Source organism: Protomyctophum parallelum (assembly GCF_964188405.1).
Source record: "Protomyctophum parallelum genome assembly, chromosome: 7".
Lineage (NCBI taxonomy): Eukaryota > Metazoa > Chordata > Actinopteri > Myctophiformes > Myctophidae > Protomyctophum > Protomyctophum parallelum.
In genome coordinates, this window is record NC_139705.1 from 3199158 (window position 1) to 3217229 (window position 18072).

An 18072-nucleotide genomic window follows, 5' to 3' on the forward strand; every position below is an offset into this window, starting at 1 on the left:
ACAATATGACATGCAGAGGTCGCTGCTCCATCTCTCTCTAAGTTAAGGAGTCCTTGGCCTGAAAAACATGGAAGACCCCTAGCTTACAGTATAGTGAACATAGCAGAGCTACAAGCTCACAGCTTGTCGCAGCGCAACACAACGGACGCTGTGCCGTCAGTCCGTCACCTGTATGAGATTATGTCGCCATGAGAATCTTTCAACAGTCATTGTAGAGAACAGACAGTCATTCCCACGGTTTCAGTCTCCTCGTCAGAAAGACTACGTTTCCCATGGTGTCAAGTCTCTCCTCGTCAGAAAGACTACGTTTCCCATGGTTTCAGTCTCTCCTCGTCAGAAAGACTACGTTTATCATGGTGTCAGTCTCTCCTCGTCAGCAAGACTATGTTTCCCATGGTGTCAAGTCTCTCCTCGTCAGAAAGACTACGTTTCTCATGGTGTCAAGTCTCTCCTCGTCAGAAAGACTACGTTTCCCATGGTTTCAGTCTCCTGGTCAGTTGAGAAGGTGTTGGGGTCAGGTTGCTCGGTTGTACGTCCATGTGGGAGACGCCAGGAACGTCCTGTCCTGCCTGAACCAGACGCATCACCTCTGCAAAGGACAGCTGGTTGCCAGTGCTGGCTGTAGAGGACTCTAATGAATGCTGGGTGTCTGTAGAGGGCTCTGATGAATGCTGGGTGTCTGTAGAGGACTCTAATGAATGCTGGGTGGCTGTAGAGGGCTCTGATGAATGCCGGGTGGCTGTAGAGGACTCTAATGAATGCTGGGTGGCTGTAGAGGGCTCTGATGAATGCCGGGTGGCTGTAGAGGACTCTAATGAATGCCGGGTGTCTGCAGAGGGCTCTGATGAATGCCGGGTGTCTGCAGAGGGCTCTGATGAATGCTGGGTGGCTGTAGAGGGCTCTGATGAATGCCGGGTGGCTGTAGAGGACTCTAATGAATGCCGGGTGTCTGTAGAGGGCTCTGATGAATGCCGGGTGTCTGCAGAGGGCTCTGATGAATGCTGGGTGGCTGTAGAGGACTCTGATGAATGCCGGGTGTCTGTAGAGGACTCTGATGAATTCCGGGTGGCTGTAGAGGACTCTAATGAATGCTGGGTGTCTGTAGAGGACTCTAATGAATGCCGGGTGGCTGTAGAGGACTCTAATGAATGCCGGGTGGCTGTAGAGGACTCTGATGAATGCTGGGTGGCTGTAGAGGGCTCTGATGAATGCCGGGTGGCTGTAGAGGACTCTAATGAATGCTGGGTGGCTGTAGAGGACTCTAATGAATGCTGGGTGGCTGTAGAGGACTCTGATGAATGCTGGGTGGCTGTAGAGGGCTCTGATGAATGCTGGGTGGCTGTAGAGGGCTCTGATGAATGCTGGGTGGCTGTAGAGGACTCTAATGAATGCCGGGTGGCTGTAGAGGACTCTGATGAATGCCGGGTGGCTGTAGAGGACCCTGAGGACAGCAGGTGGACAGTGCAGGCTGTAAGGGACTGTTCAACGTCCACATGTCTCTGGGCACAGTGTGCCCGTGAAGGTGACAGGCGGCTCCCCGTTGTCCCCAGTGCTTCGGCAGTATGATCCACAGCAGAGGACGCTGAGCGCCAGAGTTTATAGCCCGTCAGGTCTATGGGCTCTATGAACCTGGGTGACAAACGGAACGATAGGAACCATTAGTCCATGTGTAGAACTGTGGTCCTGCAGGTATCCCTGTGTGCAACTCTATTATACTAGTGATTAGAATATTCCTTTTAAATCTTCCGCTTGACTTCCTGCCTTCAATGGAGACACGTCGCTTCAATGAACTGCAGCGGCCAATCTATATTTTTTTAACATCTATGGCGGCGACCACCTACGTCACACAGATAGGTCTACAGGAAGTAAAAGCCAGTTGGGCTGTCTAGCTCGCGAGTCGCGGCAGTTTTCCGCCCCATGAAGGGAGGGACTTTCGCAGCGCTCCTTCCAGCCACTCCCTTCGTGGGAAAGTCCCTCCCTTCGCGTCTAGCTCAAGGTGCTGCCAGACTATCAAAAAACCTGCGCACGTTTTCGGCTGCGCGCAGCTTAAAAACCGGCTTTTTAGACAGCTAGCTGGTGGATGGAAAAAAAGCTCCACTTCCGCGGACGACTTGCGCGACGGCCAGCTTCCCGGAAGCGCTCACCTCCACACAAGTCGTCCGCGGAAGTGGAGCTTTTTTTCCCCATCCACCAGCTGTCTAAAAACCCGGTTTTTAAGCTGCGAGCAGCCGAAAACGTGCACAGGTTTTTTGATAGTGTGGCAGCACAGTCACTGGTTCCCAAACACTGGGTCGGAACCCATTTGTGGGTCACGGACACACTTTTATGGGTCCCTTCATTTTTTGTTTCCCACATTTACTTTTTAATTATTATTAACGTTTTCAAAAAACATTCAGAAAATGAATAAATAAAACTATCTATGCTGTCTGTGAGTGGGATGACTGGCTGGCTCACAGGCGCACCTGCAGCACATTGTGTCAATTACATGAAGGACAGGTGCTGTGTATTAAGAGACCTATAAATGTGCTGTTCTGTTCTCTGTCCAGACAGAGACACACGAAACTCCACCTGTGGGTCCTAGAAATGTAAAAAAGGGGAAAAAAGCGTTAGTGTCACTGGACTAGATAATAACAAATCGAACACATACTGACTGTACCTGTTATAGAAGAATATCTTCATCTGCAACAGTCTGTCAGTATCGGCATCAATGTTGGACCTCTGAAGAGACACCAGCCCGTCCACAAACACCCTGTTCCCCTCGAAATCAAACGACTCAAACTTCTGGTACACATTGTCCACTTCTAATGACTCAAACCTTCTCAAAACACCGTCCGTTTCTCTACCGTCATGGTCCGGCTCAGACATCATCACAAAGATCCTCTGAACTCGTCTTGAACGGTGGAATGTTCTCACAAGCACAGGGTAATGGGGAGGAATATTAGTATTAGTAACCTTTGATTTGAGGGAAGCTGCGGATTGTTTACAATCAACAAATCTAAACAAGAGGGTGGGTGTATGTCTGTAGTAGAGACTGAAAGGTTCACATTCCGAGTGTAGCGCCCCATGTGGATATTAGTATTATTATAGACAGTTATAGTTAATTATAGTACATCATGTTTAAGTGTTTTTTATTTATGCATTATTATAGTAGGCCTACCCTACACATACAATGATGCGCAGGGAAAGTGGGACACTAATATAATATGATAGAATAATAAACTTTGTCTGTCTGTCTGTCTACAGGTATACTATTCACGTGGATGCAGTGTTTAGAGAAACGTGTAGGGATCATCAATATGTCCGCACGAACCAAAAACTGTGTAAACTAAGTACTGCACCCGACAAACGTACATCTTAGTTAATGGCCTTGTCTTTGGCAAAGTTTTAGTCATTATTATTAGGACATTTTACCAGTAGTAGTCAACGGTTGAGAAACAGTGGGATGTACATGGGATGCATAGCAAGTGTTAACTTACAAAAGCACTCATCTTAGCCCATATCCCCACCCAACACAATAGTGGCCCCTAGGTTGATATTAGTCAGGGTGGTGGTCCCTGGTTCACAATCAGTTGAAAACCCTTGTTTTAGAGCATAACGTCATAATGTTTTCATCATAAAACCAAATTACTGAATCTGCAGGTTTTCTTCATAATATGTAGACTGATTTACTATGACACTAAACTATGGCATGGACTATTTGTCCACTGGTTATTTCCAAGTACCCCGGCCATATCTCTGAGAGTGTAGTCAGTGTCCCATTAACTACTTACAGTAGCACTTTCCTTCTTGGCCCTCTTGTCTTAGTACATTTGGCCTGAGTTGCCTCTGTACATGGACTGCTTTTTCTGACCACCAAATATCTCTGTGTTAATATACCAGATCTACAAGCTCACAACACTGTTATGTTATTCTCCAAATTTGTATCCCACGATTTTGTAACCCATTTTTCACCCAGTGTCAATTGCCTTAAACTGTAATCCTGGGCGCTATACTCGCCCTGGCCCTGGCCCCTCTGCCAACCTGGGGAGATCCCCGAAATGCAGAGCTCATATGCTTCCTTCAATGTATGAGGAGATATATATATATATATATATTTTAAGAGTAAAGAGAGCCTACTGTTAGCTGTACAGCAGTCCAAATATTCTTAAATAAATTTTTAGTCATCTGAAAAGTTGGTTTTAATCTAGTTTAAGTCGATCTACAAGCTTGCAATGCGTCACGTAGCGGCGTTTCTGCAATTTTCAGAGCACAACCAAACATAAAATGTCTTTTCGTTCTACTGGATCTTTCTTTTCCACTAGTGCCTCCTTAACATTTTAATCTAGTTTTTATTTGTTGACAAAATGGTTGACATGTTTGGTCATAGTTTTAGTTGACGAGCTCAACACTGGTGCTGCAGGCTAATTAGCCCATTCTGAACGGGCACCCATTTTAGTGTCGGCATCATGTTATGCTTTAGCTATTGAAAAATAGCAGATCTACAAGCTCATATCGCGCCACCGAGTGGCGCGATACGAGCTTGTAGGTCTGCTATTTTTGAAAAATCGAAGAGCGACTGACATTTTTAGAATCTGATCTCAGGTCAGAATGGGTTCATCAGACCAGTGTGTGTCCGGCGGAAACCTCGTTATGAATCTGATCAGAATGGGTTAAGGCCTTTCTGTCTGTAGCTCCCAGACTATGGAATGCCCTTCCTCAGGTCTCTCTGACGCAAAAACACAATGCTGTGTAAACATGCATTAGTGGAATGTCTTTGATTTTCTCTGTGTACCCTTTGCCATTGTACAGTTTGTGTCATTGTTGTTTTTAACCCATTCTGACCTGAGATCAGATTCATACGAGGTTTCCGCCGGACACACACTGGTCTGATGAACCCATTCTGACCTGAGATCAGATTCTAAAAATGTCAGTCGCTCTTCGATTTTTCAAAAATAGCAGACCTACAAGCTCGTATCGCGCCACTCGGTGCCGCGATATGAGCTTGTAGATCTGCTATTTTTAAATAGCTAAAGCATAACATGATGCTGACACCAAAATGGGTGCCCGGTCAGAATGGGTTAATAATAATAATAATAATAATACACTGTAGTAGATATGGGGTATAAAGGCACAATTAAGCTATCGCATCCAGCTATACCACATACAGCATTGGATGACATCTAATGAACATCATGTGAAGTGATTTCTCTCTTCCATACTGACACCACATGGACAAGCATGTAAGCAGAGAAGCCGGACAGATATAGGCCTACAGAGGGGTCTGCTGACCTTTTGACCCTCAAGAATGGTCTCAATTCCTGCACCAGTGGCATACTTTGTGTGCACAAAGGTACACTGAAACTGTCCAATTCCAGACATTGGCCTTCATGTTCATAGGTACAAGGAAGGAAATCTATTTGATTTGTTTCCTACAGACTCAGAGACTCAGGTCCAAGGGATACCCTTGTACCATAAAGACTTGATTCCATTTTAGATGGATTATGTATCATAAAGACTTGATTCCATATCAGCTGGATTAAGTGTCATAAAGACTTGATTGCATTTCAGCTGGATAAAGTGTCATCGCCACAGATCACACCCTGACTTTGGATGTCAAAGGTTGAATGTTCCACTCAGTCACAAAAGCATTCATTCACAATTCCTTAACCATCAATTGGGAATATGACATTCACTGTACAATAAATGTAGATTCATACATGTGTGCAGATTGTGTGTTATGTGAAATCTAAAGCCATGAAAAAGTGCATGCGTACACCCTTTCCCAAAATGAACTTCAAAGAAATATGGCCTCACGAAAACATGTTGACGAAGTCTGGAAATGTCACGAGACATCTCAATGTCTCCATCTTGCAAAGAGAGTGACATATATGGTAACTGAACCATGTATTGCACAACGAACCAGAACTATATATTAGGGAGGCAGACAGAAGCAAGACAGGATTAGTGGGGGAGTGGGGAGTCCAGAAGACCAGAGGAAGAGACCAAGGAGCCAGAAGGATGAAATGGTCTACACAGACCAGATCCCGACGCTCTGGCCTAAGCGTCCACCAGGCGATCCCAGGCACTACATCAACCAAGCCCAGGGGTTAACCACAGACCAAGAATCGATACTTGGGAACCCCTGCCGCTTGCAACGCAACCTCTCTCCCTCAGAAGACAGAAGACCCCAGTCTGTCTCTCTCTCAAGCTCTCAACAAAGCCAACGCTCAGGAAAGTGATTACATTTTACATCAAGTTTCTAAGTTCATGGCAAAAGAACATTATCTATCATATATTTATTTCATTATCATTTGATTTGTTTCTTCAATGCTATTTGAACCTGTATTAACCCTTGTTTAAGAATTCATTTGATTATTGTTCTACTAAGTTTGTCTATTAGCTTAGGTGTGAAAATAAATTGATTCATGTTTTTAAACAAGTCTATTATTTGCTCAAAGAGTTGAACTTACTTGTTTTTGACACATGCAAAGTAAGAAAGGCTATGAAATGGAAAAGATCTCTTACCTTCAGATTCCATAGATTTATTAAGATAAAATAATAATTGATTATTTTATAATCTTTTAATTGTTATATTAGTGGTTTAACTTAAAGGCTAAATACAAATCAATCTGGTGCTTATTCCTAAGTTCATTTCACTGGTGCCCCTTCTTAAATTCAGATTGATTTTGAGTCTTAATTTTTGAACTTATAATTCATATTTTTATAATTATGAATTACACTAATATAAAGTCTACCGGATTAAATGTAACACCATACTTACTACATACTGGCGCCCCGAGCGAGGCCCACCTATGGTCAAATCAACAATAGGATTTCAACCTTAAACCCTTGTTAAATCGGCTCCACACTATGACATGGAGTGAGGCCAATTTAACATCCTTGCTTTGCTGATGTGTCATCAACAAATTGTTTTTCTTTTAGTGAGTTCAACTATGAGCAATTAAACCTTGTTAAGGTACATATTGGAACTCGACGTCTCATCCAATTACCTTAACCTTAACCTTAAAGATAATTGATCATTCAACAGGCAGTTGAAAGTCTTGCCTGACTGTCTTAGCCTGTGAAACTTAATACCTGTGCAACTCAGTTATTTTTAGGTCAAACTGAGTGCACAAGTTCCCTAAATGAGGTCTAACTATCTTGAGAGCTTATGAGCTTATATCTATCAGACTCTATCCGAGTCTAACCGTCATCAATTTTGCGCAAAATCGAGTCCACTGACAGAGAAACGCAAAAATAAGCTACTGTATGCTTAATGATAAAATTCACATTATCGTGTGTTTAGTCCACAATGTGTTTACATTAAAAACAGTCTAATTGCTTAATGTGTAAAGCCACCGTTAATCGTGTGTTAAAGTCCACTTAACGTAGTGTAGAAACGCAAAATAAGCAATTTGGTTCATATTGTGATCTTTCAATATGACCCAATCAAATAAACCACTGTAAATTAATAAATATAGGCACAGCTAACCTATTTATTATATGTTGGTTCACTTTTGTATAAGTAAAAGATAAGACAGTTAGCAACTGCGCTCCTTGTACAATGTGTTCATATTGTAATCCTTCAATATGATCCAATCTTCTTAAAGGATCTAATAAACCACTGTAAATTAATAAATATAGGCATAGCTAAACCTATTTTATTATATGTTGGTATATTTGTATAAGTGAAAATAAGACAGATAGCAACTGCACTCCTTGTACTTCAAATTTTAAAGATTGCTTTCCTTGCTAAAAACCTGTAGTCTAAATTGCAAGTCAACGAAAGCTGCTCTTAAAAATTAACCCTCTGATTCTCAGTGAAAAGGGTGGACAGAATTTATGTGACAGCCACTGTCAGCTAGCTATAAACAACTCAGTGTGTTTACATTCTTTCTAGTCACGTGACTCACTCTCCAGACGGCAAACAAACAACGCCATCTTGAGTGTACCACGCGTCCCTTACAAACTGCCATATTTGTGGCTGTAACATTGTGCGAGGGTTCCAAATACACCTCTCCCCCTCCTGAAGAGGGGAGGTCTATTTTTGTCTGGGACACCGAAACCCGACACACCCACACTCACATACGCACACGCACACTGCAAGAGACATCCCCTTCTCTCTGCAGCGTCTGTGTTAGTCAGTGTGCCATTCTTAAAACTATCAAAGTAATTGTCTTGATAAGATCAATCTAACTCTTGCTTGTTGACACTTCCAAACAAATATTGCATTAGTGCAATTCTTTAACTAAAGACCTACGTTTGTGGTTTAATTACTTTTATCCTTGCTTAATTCTCTAATCAATCTCCCTGTGTTACAGAGACAAAAATGGCTGACGCCTTATCCCAGAATACCGATGTCACGGTACGGTCTCTGTTACCTCTAGTAATGATGATTTTTATCACCGGATCATCATACCCTAAGGTCCTTCTTATAAAAGTACTTCATGTGCTAAAATTAATCACAGAATTTGTACTAACAACACTTGATTCAAAACCATTAGAGAAAGCAACGCAGAATTATATTAATGATAATCCTAAAGAATTGAACCAATTTCCCTTTCCAGCTCTCAAAGATAAATGTGATTCCACGTGCCCTTTGACACTGGAGAAGGAATGTCTAAAGCAGCCACAACAAGTGGATGAGGTACAAAGTAACCAGACTGCCAATGACAGATTTATTTCTGCATTAAATATGGTACTGAACACCAACGAAAACCTTAAGGTCCAAATGGAAGATATACAAAAATCAATTACCTATTTTAATGTCGTCACTAAAGAGACAGTAGCTCAAATAGCTAAATTAAAACAAAGTACTGATTTAATTAAAAGTCAAAAGCATGAAAATGAACAACTTACGATTAAGAGTAATCAACAACAAGAAGATATTATTTTACTTAAGAGCCAGATTCCTAAAAAGCCATTAAACCTTCCCAGGTTTGAAACAGAATCTGATTCTGATCAAACTGATGTTGAGTTGTTAAGAGATATTAACCTCTTTCGTAAAGGTCATTCAAAAGGAACCACAGGACACCAGATCCCTAAAAAGCCAGTAAAACTCCTAGCTGTCAATTCTGAGATTCAGACAGGCCAGGCCCCCAAAACATACTGTGAGGCCTTGAAAGTTTTACCTGACAAACCAGATGTTTTACCTGACATCACAGTGTCTCTTCAAAGTGTTCCTTTTGAAAAAGTAACTACCAACTTATTAGACAAAATAGCACATCATATTCCCAGGTTTGAAACAGCATCTGACAATTGCGATATCGTTGGGTATTTAAGAGATATCGACTACTTTCTTAAAGGTTATTCAGATGTAACCACAGAACACAAACTCCGACTGATCGGCATGTCCTCTAGCTCTGAGGTACGACGATTTATTGAACGTCAACCGTCCAATGTTGTTGAAAACTATGATGCTCTGTCCCAGAGTCTCATTGGGGAATATAAAGTCCACAAGTTGGAGGGAATATCTGCCGCCCTTTCCCTAAGACAAAAGAAAGGTGAACGTCCTAGCACCTTCTTTGATCGTTTGCGAAGAGCTTGGTTCTCAGATGAGAACACTATTGATATGGAGGAAGATCAAACATTTAAATCAGTCTTTCTAGATCGACTTGATACAAGCATCAGACCTGGTGTCCGAGACAACACGGACAGAAATATGTCCAGCAGTAAATTAAGAACGGTCGCTGACCGAATTTATAATAATGATCTTATTGACATGGCTTGGGAAAATAATACCAACCAGTCTCACCCACAGGAAGGTCACAGCGTTCCTGCAGTTGTGAGCTCACCTGTCCTATCCAGACGGAAAAAGAAAGCTTTGCTAAATGCTGATAAACAGCATTGGCTCTCAAATACTCCTGCGGAAAGATCTGTGGACTGGCGGCTAAGGTCTGATGCGTGAATAAAGTCTATCCTCTCATGCTAAATTACTAGTGATAGTTCATAAATTAAAAGTAACCATTGGAATACAACTAAAACCTGTGTTATTATGCTAATCGATGCTTGGACTATAACCTATGGCATTTTTACCCTGCAAACTATTATGCATTTGGGGCTCCCTATACGTATATGTCCTCAGATATACCAGAACAGCTGCTGGCATATTATGACAGGCATTCCAATTATTTTCATAATCAGGATATCATCAGTAACCTCTGACCTCTTGATTTTGAAATGGGGGGTCTTTGCATATACCTTTGTGAATCTCCTTCAAAGGAGATATGCTGCTTACATACATTACTTACAAGCATAATGTTGTAAAAATGAGTCCTTAAACTAGCACGAATCAAGAAAGTAACACAGTACTTCCAAATACCACTTTGTTACTCTGTCACTTAGAATTAATTGCAAACTGAACGGAGTTTTCTGTAATAACTCTGTTTTACAGACCGCGTGACGAGACATCTGCCATTGGGGGATGTGATTAGACATCTGTCATTGGGGGATGTAATATTTTTTTCATAAGTTGCTATTGGCTCTCAAGATATCTACCTATCGCCCAAAATAGTCAACTTCAATAGAAACCTTATGTTTGGTATTGACTGGTTAATAAGCTAGTAGCCTACAGGGTGGAAACTGATCCACCAATCAATATTAAACTATTACCTCCTACACTATGCCCCATAGGTTTCAACTTTTCAAGTACTGAAATAACCACCGGCCTGCATGTTGCATGTCCCTGGCTGGTGCATACTTCTTAGTGTAGGTAAGGAATGAGAGGACACTCAATTAGTCCCCTCCCTATAGAAGTTTTGGGAAGAATTCTCAGCTTTGACCCAACCAGTCAACATAATTCCTTCCTTTCTTTTCTTTATTTTCTTTCCTTTATTTTCTTTCTTTTATTCAAACTTAGTGTAGTCCCCCTATACTCCACTCTACACAACTACTGTGGAAATAGGAAATCCCCATTTCCTTATAGGGTAGACTAACACTCAGAATAAAACCCCAGTATTGTTTATAATATACTGCATGCCTGGTTTTTACTCCTTTGAATAATAAGTCTATGTCTACTCATAATCTCAGGATATTTTCATTAATGAAATCAAATTATGGATCAGTAGCATTAACATACTATAGGCGTAGCATAGAGATATGTTCTTATGCCATGGATTTGCTAACATGATCTATTGCTTCCCTGAGTTCATTGATTGTGCTTTTATCAACTAAGTTTCATAATCAAAACATCACCAGTAACCTTTGATCTTTTATTATGAAATGGGGGATTTGTAGTAGATATGGGGTATAAAGGCACAATTAAGCTATCGCATCCAGCTATACCACATACAGCATTGGATGACATCTAATGAACATCATGTGAAGTGATTTCTCTCTTCCATACTGACACCACATGGACAAGCATGTAAGCAGAGAAGCCGGACAGATATAGGCCTACAGAGGGGTCTGCTGACCTTTTGACCCTCAAGAATGGTCTCAATTCCTGCACCAGTGGCATACTTTGTGTGCACAAAGGTACACTGAAACTGTCCAATTCCAGACATTGGCCTTCATGTTCATAGGTACAAGGAAGGAAATCTATTTGATTTGTTTCCTACAGACTCAGAGACTCAGGTCCAAGGGATACCCTTGTACCATAAAGACTTGATTCCATTTTAGATGGATTATGTATCATAAAGACTTGATTCCATATCAGCTGGATTAAGTGTCATAAAGACTTGATTGCATTTCAGCTGGATAAAGTGTCATCGCCACAGATCACACCCTGACTTTGGATGTCAAAGGTTGAATGTTCCACTCAGTCACAAAAGCATTCATTCACAATTCCTTAACCATCAATTGGGAATATGACATTCACTGTACAATAAATGTAGATTCATACATGTGTGCAGATTGTGTGTTATGTGAAATCTAAAGCCATGAAAAAGTGCATGCGTACACCCTTTCCCAAAATGAACTTCAAAGAAATATGGCCTCACGAAAACATGTTGACGAAGTCTGGAAATGTCACGAGACATCTCAATGTCTCCATCTTGCAAAGAGAGTGACATATATGGTAACTGAACCATGTATTGCACAACGAACCAGAACTATATATTAGGGAGGCAGACAGAAGCAAGACAGGATTAGTGGGGGAGTGGGGAGTCCAGAAGACCAGAGGAAGAGACCAAGGAGCCAGAAGGATGAAATGGTCTACACAGACCAGATCCCGACGCTCTGGCCTAAGCGTCCACCAGGCGATCCCAGGCACTACATCAACCAAGCCCAGGGGTTAACCACAGACCAAGAATCGATACTTGGGAACCCCTGCCGCTTGCAACGCAACCTCTCTCCCTCAGAAGACAGAAGACCCCAGTCTGTCTCTCTCTCAAGCTCTCAACAAAGCCAACGCTCAGGAAAGTGATTACATTTTACATCAAGTTTCTAAGTTCATGGCAAAAGAACATTATCTATCATATATTTATTTCATTATCATTTGATTTGTTTCTTCAATGCTATTTGAACCTGTATTAACCCTTGTTTAAGAATTCATTTGATTATTGTTCTACTAAGTTTGTCTATTAGCTTAGGTGTGAAAATAAATTGATTCATGTTTTTAAACAAGTCTATTATTTGCTCAAAGAGTTGAACTTACTTGTTTTTGACACATGCAAAGTAAGAAAGGCTATGAAATGGAAAAGATCTCTTACCTTCAGATTCCATAGATTTATTAAGATAAAATAATAATTGATTATTTTATAATCTTTTAATTGTTATATTAGTGGTTTAACTTAAAGGCTAAATACAAATCAATCTGGTGCTTATTCCTAAGTTCATTTCACTGGTGCCCCTTCTTAAATTCAGATTGATTTTGAGTCTTAATTTTTGAACTTATAATTCATATTTTTATAATTATGAATTACACTAATATAAAGTCTACCGGATTAAATGTAACACCATACTTACTACAACACTATTTGTATAGCACCTTTCATACTGTACATAAATGCAGCTCAAAGTGCTTCACAGGGCAGGACACAAAAATAGAATACAATAAAACACAAGTAGATTTATATTGTTAGTTTTAATTATTTCATTTCTTCTTGCTTTGTTCATATTTCTGCACTCTGTGAGAACTCTCTGTGAGAACTGCTACGTATACAAATAAAATGTACTTACTTGCTTGCCTGTCTGCAAGTAAAAAAAACTAAACATTTCATTTACAATAATACATGTTTATTCAATGAGAAGTCGTTCACTACAAAATATCACAACAATTATATACATTTATTTTGTATTGACAATAAGCATAAACATTGGTTGTCAATCGTTCCAATTGACAATGGAGCATGGTGATGCAAAATATTAAGCCTATTGTTTGTACTCGCATAAAGAAAAGTGCAGATCTACAAGCTCTCAACACGTTGCAATGTGACACACTGTCAGCTTGTAGATCTGTTCTTTTTAAGCAAAGTGCCTTCTTGGTACATACATGAGGGCAGGTCTGTGGGTCAAAAGTCATAATAGGGATATAACTTGAACGGTAAATACTATAACCTTTTAAAAGAATAAGTAATTACTAATTAGTAACTTACAGCATTACTCCTCCTGAGTAAAGGTTACATGGACAACACTGATTAGCCAGTAGCCACTTAATCTCTCTAATCGTAAAGGAGCCCTTCACCCATTTCCAACCTGTCTTCATATATTTGGTCTTCACTATTGCTCATTATAATATGGTACCATTTTTGTCTACTCACTCGAGGCCTCTTTTCCACTGTGGTTGAACCGGTTCAGTTCTTTTTTCCACCGCCTAATATTGAACCAGTTCAGACTGCTTCAGAGTGTTTTACACAGAAAATAAATTGGTGCAGAACCAATCAAAGTTGGTTCGGAACTGGAACCCAAAAATGGCTGCCGGTTTCCCTGAAAGCACCAAGGACTGTCTAAAGAGGACGGGACGCGAAGACCGTAAGGGCGCCGCCATGTTGCTCACATGGTGCTCCATGGAGGGAAAGAAACATGCGCAGTTGAGACCAAGGAAGCTGAACGAGGAAGTGTTGGCTGCATAAAGCCCACTGCGCATGTTTCTTTCCTTCCATGGAGCACCGTGTGAGCAACATGGCGGCGCCCTTACGGTCTTCGCGTCCCGTCCTCTTTAGACAGTCCTTGGAAAGCACCAAGGTTCCAAATAGGTTCCTAGAACGGAAGAAGCAGTTCTAGAACCAAAGTTCTTTTGGTGGAAAAGCGGGGCCAGGCTGTGTCTCAGATGCAGGACTGTGGAAAGTTTTTGGCTAATGTGCCGGGCCATGAAATAAATGCTGGGGTTCATTCAAGTATATATCACCGCGAGAACTCCAATTCTAAATTCCATTCCAGTATTCTTTCGGAATCCCTTGGGATCAGTTTTCCACATCACTGCAGGAGTCGCTGGTCCCAGTGAGCGAGGTTGCAACTCTGTGACGCTGGGGGGGTTTGCAGCCTTGTTGTCTCTGCGCGCCTCGAGACGGACGAGCGAAGCAGAAGCTCAACGTTCTGCTGGAGCTGCTCTCATCGCTTCCACCCTGCACAGAGACACACCGTCCCATTTAAACATGAATAGCACAAAGGTTCTCTTCGTTTCACTGAGACATTATCATAACCACCATGCAATGGAGCCAGTATGGACATTTCCTACATACTGCCTGTACCGCGAGTCAGTGTTGTTTTTGGCAGCAAATTTCTATTTTAGTTTTAGTCATAGTCTCTTGAATAGTTTTCACTTAGTTTTAGTCACATTTTAGTCGCCTGGAATGTTCTAGTGTTTAGTCTAGTTTTAGTCGACTAAATGTCATATGATTTTAGTCGACTAAATGTACAGTTGATTTAGTCGACTAAAATGTGTTTTGACAGGCCTTGATGTCGTTGTAATGACATATTTTACACTTTGGTTGCATGCTGAAAATAGCAGATATACAATCTCACTTGTGAGATTGTAGATCTGCTATTTTCAGCATGCAACCCAGCATAAAACTGGATCTCTTGTCCACTAGTCCCTGCCTAACATTTTAGTCTATTTTTTATTTGTTGACGAAATTGTCAGTATATTTAGTCTTAGTTTTAGTCATCATAGATTCGTTTTTATTTAGTTTTAGTCAGTGAAAATAGGTAGTCGACGAACATTTTTCGTCTTAGTTTTAGTCGACGAGAACAACACTGCCGCGAGTACGCGAAAACATTGTGAAACAATACAACAACGTCTCTTTATGTTTACTTATGTGTGCTGGTTGAGTTTAGGCCCGGTTAGGTTTGTGGTCAGATTTAGGGTTAGGTAATATATAGGTAATATAGGGTTAGTAGTCGGAAACAACGTGCCAAACGTGACGTCGGACAATGGCTGACAACAACGTCAATATGTAGGAAATGTCCACACTGGCTCCATTGCCATGGTCGTGATAAGAACATACTGGTGATTATGGGTTGATACCATTCAAATCCACTAGGTGGACACTGGACAGTAAGATTTACCCAGTAGGCCTATGGAGCATGTGTGGCTGCATGCATTCCAGTGTTGTTTTCGACTAAAACTAAAATTAAAAATGTTCGTCGACTACCTTTTTCCACTGACGAATACTGAATGGAAACTAAATAAAAACTAAGCTATGGTGACTAAAACTAAGACTAAATATATTGACAATTCGTCAACAAATAAAAACTAGACTAAAATGTTAGGAAGGGACTAGTGGACAAGAGATCCAGTATCAAGTCATTTTACACTTGGTTGCATGCTGAAAATAGCCGATCTACAAGCCCACAACGTGTCACAGCGCGACACGTGTAAAAACAGTCATTATGACGGCATCATGGCCCGCCAAAATACATCTTAGTCGACTAAATCACCTGTAGATTTAGTCGACTAAAATCTTATGATATTTAGTCGACTAAAACTAGACTAACACTAAAACATTCCAGGTGACTAAAATGTGACTAAAACTAAATGAAAACTATTCAAGAGACTATGACTAAAACTAAAACCATAATGTTCTGCCAAAAACAACACTGATGCATTCCACGTACCTCTGCTGTGACGCTAGCGGAGCTGTGGTCCCTGGTGGCGGTTCCTCTGGTGGCGGTGTGGTTCTGGTGCTGCCCGTTGGCTCTGTCCTCCCTCTAGGGTCGGCACACAATCATTAACACAATCGTCTAATTGCAATTATTTGAGACAATCGCATTTTTTTTTTTTTTTTTTTTTTTTTTGCGGCTTACGCCTTTTATTGATTTTTGAAGGGACAGACAGTAGGCTGACAGGAAACGGGAGAGAGATGGGGGGATGACATGCAGTAAAGGCCGTGTCGGGCTCGGGAGTCGAACCCGCGGCACACTGCGACTGGATTACCAGTCCGGTGCCCAGACCGTTACGCTACGGCCTGGGCCTCAATCGCAATTATTATGTCATAATCGTTTCCATGTTGAAAAATGTAATAGAAAAGGCAGAAATAGCAGATCTACAAGCTGTGTAAGCTATTTCGACATTTTGTTTTACCCTTTTTAAAGTATAAAATTTATAAAAATGCTAGTAATCTTTTTTGGTATATTTCATTTTTTTGACCTGTGCCCTTTTTTTTATTACAAAGCTAACAAAGCTAATTGTTAATCACAATTATTTGTGTTATTAATGGTGAACGTCAATGTGCCAACGGTGACAGCCCACATACCTCCTTCTGCTTCATGAACCTCTGGTTGACGATGCGGGTCACGCTGTCGTTGCGGTGCAACGTGGCCGCCTGGCCACCGGGGGGCGGCGGCGCCCGGCTCGGCGCTCTCTCCAGGTGCCTGAGGCCGCCGCTGCTCCTGGACCCCTGGGCGGCGGCGGCGGCGGGCGGCCCACCACCGGGGGGTTTGTCCGCCGCTCTGCCGCTGACCCGGCGCAGGAACTCCGTCACCAGGCCGTAGCGGCCGCCTGCACCGGTGGCGGCCGCTACGGCCGCCGCTTTACTGGGGGCCTTCGTGGCGTCGGTCCGGCCGCCCCCCGCCGAGTTCCCGCCGTCGCTCTTTGGCGCGCCGCCACCGCCGTTGTTGTTGTTGTGTCCTCCTCCACCGCCTAGGCCTGTTTCACCGAAAACCACCATTTTAGGCATTTAGCAGATTAGCATATTTGTTGCTGACCGGCAGAAATCAGCTAACTCCATTTTTCAGGTTTTTGATTTTTTTTCCCCCGTTCTACAAGCTCACAGTCCCTCCCAACATTTGACTCTCATTTTTACTCTAGCATATCTTTCTTAGTTTTAGTCATAGCTTAAGCTTTTATTTCGTTTTTGTTCATAGTTTTCGTTGGTGAAAAAAGGTCATATTTTAAAGTAAAGTCGTATTTCTTGTCGATGGAATCACCACTGCTACCTGATCTGTTGTTGGCGGTGGACGAGGAGGAGGAGGAGGTCCATGATGGCGTCACGCCGTTGCTCCACGAGCCTCGCTCTCTGGACGCTGCCGCGGCTGGCACTGGCGAGCCGGCTGGCAAGGAGGTGCTGAAGTAGGTGGAGGAGGAGGACGCCGAGTGTCTCCTGTAGAGTTTGGGGGAGGAGGTGGAGGTGGAGGAGGAGGGTTTGGGTCTCTCTGTCCTCCCAGCGGCGTGCCTCTCCATAGAGGAGGTGGAGGAGGAGGAGGTGGAGGAGGAGGAGGGTTTGGCCAGCCTCTCCGTAGAGGAGGTGGAGGAGGAGGAGGGTTTGGCCAGCCTCTCCAGAGAGGAGGTGGAGCGAGCAGAGAGCAGTGGTCCTCGAGCAGGGCTGCTCCTCCTCTGTGAGACGTCTGTCTGCAGACCGACACTCACCTATACAGGGATGGATGGTTCGTCAGCCGTGTTGATATTGACAGCAAATGTTGGTTTATAGTCATTACACTTCCGCGTTTCGTAGTCGCCTACACACGGTATAGGCAGTATGTGGGAATGCCCATATTGCCTCCATTGCATGGTCTTGATCTTAGAGTATATATGAATAGAGACGGCACCCGAGTTCTCCTCCCATCCACTTGCATTAAGTTTGCTCAAAAGCGCATGAGGCGATTTCACTCCTCCTTCCGGGTATAGGAACAGAGTGCATTCTGGGATGGATTTGCCCCAAACACATGAACGCGCTGGCCGTTGACTATCATTGCACGCGTTCACGTATGAAACAT

The 18072-nt window shown here is 42.4% G+C and overlaps 2 protein-coding genes across 2 annotated transcripts in view; one reads left to right on the plus strand and one right to left on the minus strand.

Annotated features, from left to right (window-relative positions):
* Positions 1 to 18072, plus strand: part of LOC310862217 (ubiquitin-conjugating enzyme E2 variant 1) — a 199878-nt gene that overhangs the window by 56033 nt on the left and 125773 nt on the right. The window lies entirely within an intron of this gene.
* LOC310861378 (uncharacterized protein) overlaps positions 14004 to 18072 on the minus strand; it is a 37183-nt gene continuing 33114 nt past the window's right edge. Inside the window, exons 14-17 of the mRNA XM_083768798.1 lie at positions 17296 to 17725; positions 16614 to 17005; positions 15976 to 16068; positions 14004 to 14483 (exon numbers count right to left, since the gene is read on the minus strand). Of these exons, the coding sequence (XP_083624924.1) occupies positions 14322 to 14483; positions 15976 to 16068; positions 16614 to 17005; positions 17296 to 17725 (1077 nt within the window). The 3' untranslated portion in view covers positions 14004 to 14321. The remainder of the gene's footprint in view (positions 14484 to 15975; positions 16069 to 16613; positions 17006 to 17295; positions 17726 to 18072) is intronic.